At 41.0% G+C, this 6,661-nt stretch overlaps 1 protein-coding gene across 1 annotated transcript; it reads right to left on the reverse strand.

Moving 5' to 3' along the window:
• Positions 1-2,277: 2,277 nt before the first annotated feature.
• On the reverse strand, positions 2,278-6,389 carry LOC117444620 (dual specificity protein phosphatase 3-like). The gene is made up of 2 exons (XM_034080064.2): positions 6,163-6,389; positions 2,278-5,271 (listed from the first exon to the last, which is right to left on the reverse strand). Exons 1-2 carry the CDS (start codon positions 6,383-6,385, stop codon positions 5,063-5,065), a joined length of 432 nt encoding a protein of 143 aa, XP_033935955.2. The 5' UTR covers positions 6,386-6,389; the 3' UTR covers positions 2,278-5,062.
• Positions 6,390-6,661: the final 272 nt, after the last annotated feature.

The following is a 6,661-nucleotide window of genomic DNA, read 5'->3' on the forward strand; positions in this document are numbered from 1 at the left end:
CATCCATAGTTAGTATATCTTTAGATCATTTGTTTCGTAGATTCTTTGGGCCGAGTACAATAACTTGTGAAGGTCATCCACGTCATTCAGTCCTTGAGGCCGTCTTGAATTTTATTTAGATGATTAATTTCATCAGGCTTGATTGATAAATATAGTTGAGTATCATCCGCATAACAATGAAAGTTTACAGAATGATTCCTTATAATATTGCCTAACGGAAGCATATATAATGTGAACAGAATAGGTCCGAGCACTGAGCCCTGTGGCACTCCATGGCTAACTTTGGTTTGCGTGGAAGATTCATCGTTGACACGTACACACAGAGCGTTCAGATAGATAGGACCTAAACCAGCCTAAAGCAGTTCCCTGTATGCCAACTAAGTGCTCTAGTCTTTGCAATAGGATATCATGGTCGATAGTATCAAATGCAGCACTGAGATCGAGCAAAACAAGAATAGAGACAAGTCCCTTGTCTGAGGCTATTAGAATGTCATTTGTGACTTTAACCAGAGCTGTCTCTGTGCTATGATGTGTTCTAAAGCCAGACTGAAAATCTTCAAATAAATCATTGTTTTTTAAGTAATCACACAGCTGTTTTTGCGACCGCTTTCTCAAGAATCTTTGAGAGGAACGGAAGATTAGAAATAGGTCTATAGTTGGCTAAAACCTCTGGATCGAGGTTGTGCTTTTTAAGAAGAGGTTTTATCACTGGTACTTTGAATGATTGTGGAACATAGCCTGATAATAATATGTGTAATGTGTGTATTTGTAAAGCGCTTTGAGCACTGGAAAAGCGCTATAATAAATGTAAGGAATTATTATTATTATTAATAAAGACATATTCATAATATTTAATAAATAATGGAAAAACTTCCTTTAACCGAAATTCACTCACAAAACCTTATTATTTATCTTTGGTGCACATCCAACCCATCGTTTCACATCGTGAGGAGACACAGAATCGAGGGGTACCCTCATTATCACTCAATTATACGAACTCTCGGAGATAATAACAAGAAAAGACATCAAAACATATGGCGCTAGGTAGCTAAAAACGCTAACATGGCTTACCTGTGTCGTAGTCTGGTCAAAAGTGGTCTTCAATGGCATTAAAACGATAAAAACGCTGCTGAAGTTGATCCATAGGTTAATCCAATGTGTCTGTGTCACTTTGAATGATTTCTGATAATCCATAAGCAATAAACCTGCTTTTCGGTTTCCAGATGTCAGAGCGAGAGATAGGTTCACTCTGATGCAAAACTGTGTGCGCGAAGCCCCCACCTTTTTTTTGACCATGTGTGTGAGTGGGGAGATTCCCCTTTGACTATATTGGCTCTAACAGTCAGAAAGAGATGTCAATCACCAAAATCGACCAATGGATTTCCAGAACCCCCATTTCCACCCAAATCACCTCAGAGGTGGAGTTTCTTTTGCTAAATCTCTCTAAAAAGGTCAAATGTCACTTGTTTGACATCAATCTTGATACAGGGTACTTATTATATGTTGTACTTTGGATTCCTAAAGCTTTTAGTCAGCTTAGTTGGAATTGGGTCTAATATACACGTTGGTGGTTTAGAAGAGAGAATCATTGAATTTAATTGATCAAGGTTTATGGCTGAAAAGCATTCTAATCTAGTGTAATATTAGAACTTACTTATATTCATTGAGAGTAATATGCCAAATTAAGCGAGATTCTTCAAGTTTAGTTGAACGCCATATCCTTTCAAGTTGTCTCGACTTTTGCTTTATTTTGCGGGTTTCGGCATTATGCCATGGAGCTAATCTATGTTGTTTTATTTTCTTCTTTTTCAAAGGAGCAACAGAGTCTAATTTTATTCGCAGCGCATCTATAGCACTATCAACAACATGATCAATTTGGGGTGGTGTACATTTTGTATACATTTCCTCCCTTACATGCAGACATGCTATCGAGTTAAGTATTGGTGGAATCTCTTCCTTAAATGTGGCTATAGCACTAACAGATAGGTTTCTGCTGCAGGAGCTTTTGACTAATGCTTTGTAGTCTAGTAACAGTACTTCAAAAGTTACTAAGAAATGGTCGGATAAAGCAGGATTATGCGGTTCGACTAATAGTTGCTCAATTTCAATACCATAAGTCAGAACAAGGTCGAGAGTGTGATTATAGCAGTGGGTTGGTTTATTTACAATCTGACAGAAACCAACAGAATCTAATATAGAGTTAAATGCAACAGTAAGGCTATTTTTATCATCGTCAACATGAATATTAAAGTTACCTACGATAATTACTTTGTCTGTTTTAAGAACCAACGATGATAAAAACTCAGAGAATTCTGATAAGAATTCTGAATAAGGACCTGGTGCACGATACACTGTAACAAATAAGATTGGCTGCAAAGTCGGATGCGTAAGACTAGAAACGAGGCTTTCAAAGGAGGTATAATTTAATTTTGGTTTAGTATTGATAAGTAAACTTGAGTCAAAGATTGCTGCAACTCCACCTCCTCGGCCCGTGCCTCGAGCAATATGAGTGTTGACATGGCTGGGTGGAGTGGCCTCATTCATGCTGACATATTCTTCATGTCTCAACCAAGTTTCAGTGAGACAGCATATATCAATATTATAATCTGATATTAAATCATTTACCAATATTGCTTTAGATGCTAGAGATCTTATGTTTAAGAGACCACATTTAATCTTCCTGTTTTGTTGCACTGTAGGCAAGGCAAGGCGATTTTATTTATATAGCACTTTTCAGCACGTGGCGATTCAAAGTGCTTTACAGATTAAAAGCAAAAGACATTTAAGAACAAATACAGCACAAATACATTATTAAAAAGGCATTTAAAAACAGGCATAAAAAGCAAAGATAATGAAATAAAATAAATAAATAAACACAGCAGGTACAGAATACATGACGAAAAGGCACACTGTAGTGTGAGTATGGGCAGCTCAATTAAAAGCAGCGGCAAATAGGTGCGTTTTTAGTCGGGATTTAAAAATAGGAAGTGTTTCGGCGGACGTGCACGATTTAGGCAGTTTGTTCCAGATTGTTGGGGCATAATAACTAAAAGCTGCTTTTCCATGTTTAGTGGTTATTATCAGAACAGAGAGCAGACCCGACCAGGGGACCTGAGACTCCTGGATGCTTCATAGTGATGGAGGAGGTCGTCTATACAGTATACCTCGGTCCTAAGACATTTAGAGATTTAAAAACTAGCAGCAGTATTTTGAAATCTATTCTTTGACACACAGGAAGCCAGTGTAAAGACTTCAGAACTGGACTGATCCTCTTTCTTAGTGTCAGTGAGGAACCAGTGTAAAGACTTCAGAACAGGATGTGATCCACTTTCTTAGTGTCAGAGAGAACTCGAGCAGCGGCGTTCTGAATCAGCTGCAGCTTCCTAATAGATGTTTTAGTGAGACCTGTGAAGACACCATTGCAGTAGTCCAGTCTACTGAAGATAAAGGCATGGACAAGTTTTTCCAAATCCTGCTGTGACATTAGTCTTTTAATCCTAGATATGTTCTTCATGTGGTAGTAGGCAGAGCTAATAACTGTTGTAATGTGACTGTTGAAATGCAGGCCTGAGTCCATCACTACACCCAGATGTCTTGCTTTGTGAGTTACTTCGTAGTCTGCCGACTGAAGCTCTGCGATTGCTTTTTATCGGTCCTTCTTTGCTCCAAAAACAATGATCTCAGTTTTTCGTTTGTTCAGTTGGAGAAAGTTCTGAGCCATCCAGTCAGTGATGTGCTCAATGCACTTGCTCAGTGTTCTAATCGGAGAGTAGTCTCCTGGTGTGATTCTAAAATAAATCTGGGTGTCGTCTGCACAGATGTGATAGCTTAGATCGCTGTTTTTAATCATTTCAGCAAGAGGTAGCATACAAATATTAAAAAGCAAAGGTCCTAAGATGGAGCCTTGAGGAACCCCGCATGACATATTTATCAGGGTTGATTTGTAATTGCCTATTGAGACTAAGTCTGTTCTGTCCTTTAAGTAGGAGCGAAACCAGTTTAGAGCTGTGGCTGAAACTCAGACAGTCTAACAATATGTTGTGGTCAACAGTATCAAAGGCAGGCTGTAGTAGTTGTTACATTACTTTTATTAGGTTATTATGTATGACACCTCTATTAGGTTTTACCTTAAATTGCCCTTGGGCAGACACACACACCGCTAATATTGGGTATTTTATTGCGTTGGGGATTCCTATGGGTGACTGCCTAGGAGAGAGCGCAGAGAAGCGTGTAAGACTGCGACTCCGCCTCCTGGTCTCAACTCCAGTTTGTCATGGATTAAGTCCACAAAGTACTTCTACTTTTACTCAAGTACAATATCTGAGTACAGTACATCTGTTTTTTATTTATTTTAAATGTGTATGTATGCACCAAAACACCAAGTGAAATTCCTCGTACGTGTCAACCTACCTGCTAATAAACCTGTTTCTGATTCTTCTGATAAAGTGGTGCTGGGATGTCCTATTTCTGTTTTGGACCCTGAAGGCAGCATATATCTGGTTCAATGGGACCTGTCTTTTCTACACCACTCTATTGTTCTCTGGAATAATGAGCAGCATGAAGACACACCAAAGCACATTAAATTAAACTGAGTATTCATGTTGACGTAGATCTGATGATAAATCCAATACTCAGAATATTACACATTTAGTAAATACAGTGCACCTTGGTTTATACGTGACGTGTATATCCCGTGTTAAAAGTATTATTGTGTGTATTATTGGTCTTCTCTAAAGAAGAGGGACCAATGGAAACGTTGTCATGTTGCCGTTGGTCACCATGGAAACATTCATTAGCTAACAATGACATTATTGTTCTATTGATATAAAGGGAGGTCAGGTACTCTTTAAAGCAGCTGCTAGTTATGGGTACTTTCTACTGAAGTACACTTCAAAGCCTCTTTACTTTGACTTGAGTAAAGAAGTTTAGTCAGTACTTCTACTTTCACCAGAGTACTTCTAAACACGAGTATCTGTACTTCTATTTAAGTAAAGGATGTGTGTACTTCTGCCATCTCTGCTCACGTGAAACAAAGCATACGTTCTCTTCTCTTACAGACAGTCTATTTGTTCCAGATCTTTCCGTCCGCTCCCAGCCTCTGGTTGAGTCGGCAGAGCTGCCTCAGGAAGCCGTCGTTGGGTCCGATCTCTCGTTTGTGTCGCACCGTGGCCAGCGCCGTGTGCACGCTCATGCCCTGGCGCAGCATCAGGAAGGCGATGACGAGAGTGGGCGCGCGGCTGTAGCCCTCCCTGCAGTGCACGTACACTTTGCCTGCAGGAGCAGAGAGGAGGGTCTTTAGACAGGGGGACTCGGGTCTCCGATTTCAACCCACGATTCCTTTCTACTCAATGCAACCACTTCAACTCTCATCCCTTCCTCCCTCCTTCCCTACATTCCTTCATGCCTCCCTCCTTTCCTGACTACATCCCAACTTCCCTTCATCCCTACTTCTCTATTTCCCTTTATCCCCACTTTGTCCATCGCTTCCTTCCTTCCTTCTTGTCATGTATCCCTTTTATCCCTATCCTCCTTTCCTCCCTTCCACCCTTTATTGTTCCCTTCTTACATTCATCCTTCCTTTCATCCCTTCATCTCACCCTCCTCCTTTCCTGACTACATCCCTTCCTTACTGATTCCTTTGATCCCTCACGCCTCCCTCCATCCCGTCATCTCTCCTTCTCTAATTCCCTTCATTCATCCCCCTTTCCTTACATCTATTCAACCCCTTCGTCCATCCCTTCCACTTTTCATCCCTCCTTCCCTTCATCTCTCCCTCCTCCTTTCCTGACTACATCCCTTCTTTAATTAGCCCTTTGACCCTTCACCCCTCCCCCATTCATCCTTCCCTTAATCCTTTCATCCTTCCCTTCCTACATTCATTTATCCCTTCATCTCTCCTTCCCTTTCTCCTTTCCACCCTTCTTCCCTTCATCACTCCCTTCCTACATATCGTTGACCCTTCCTAGTTCCTACCTCCCTCCAACCTTTCATCCATTCCTCTCTTAATCTATTCATCCCTAACACCCTAAATCTTTTTGACCTACAATCCCTTGCTCCTTCCCTCCTTCCCTCCTTCCCTACATCCTTTCGTTCACCAAAGCTTAGGATACAGCTTACGTTCATTAACATTCCTGTTTTATTCAGTCTTTGACATCCTCTCACCTTTTCCATTTTTGCACGCCAGCGCTTTCTCGATGAACTCCGCCCCCTCCTCAAAGTAAACGCTGATGTCGAAGTGGTCGGTGTCGCTGGCTGCTACGCCGTGGTACGTGATGCTCGTGCCGGCGTAGAACTCAGCGTTGGTGTTGACGTGCATGAAGGAGTTTCCTTCAGCGGCGTTCAGGATGTGAGTGATGCCCTGACGCTTCAGACGCATCACGTTCATCGCCACAACCCTGCGTCAAATGATAATTAAACATATACACAAACAAGTTTATTTTACACTTTAAAGAGTTCTCTCCTGCTGATGTTCAGGTGTATATCAGTATGTAGTGTCTCTACTTTAAAGAGTCCTCTCCTGCTGATGTTCAGGTGTATATCAGTAGGTAGTGTCTCTACTTTAAAGAGTCCTCTCCTGCTGATGTTCAGGTGTATATCAGTATGTAGTGTCTCTACTTTAAAGAGTCCTCTCCTGCTGATGTTCAGGTGTATATCAGTATGT

The sequence above is a fragment of the Pseudochaenichthys georgianus genome, unplaced genomic scaffold (assembly GCF_902827115.2).
Source record: "Pseudochaenichthys georgianus unplaced genomic scaffold, fPseGeo1.2 scaffold_856_arrow_ctg1, whole genome shotgun sequence".
In the NCBI taxonomy this organism is placed as follows: Eukaryota; Metazoa; Chordata; class Actinopteri; order Perciformes; family Channichthyidae; genus Pseudochaenichthys; species Pseudochaenichthys georgianus.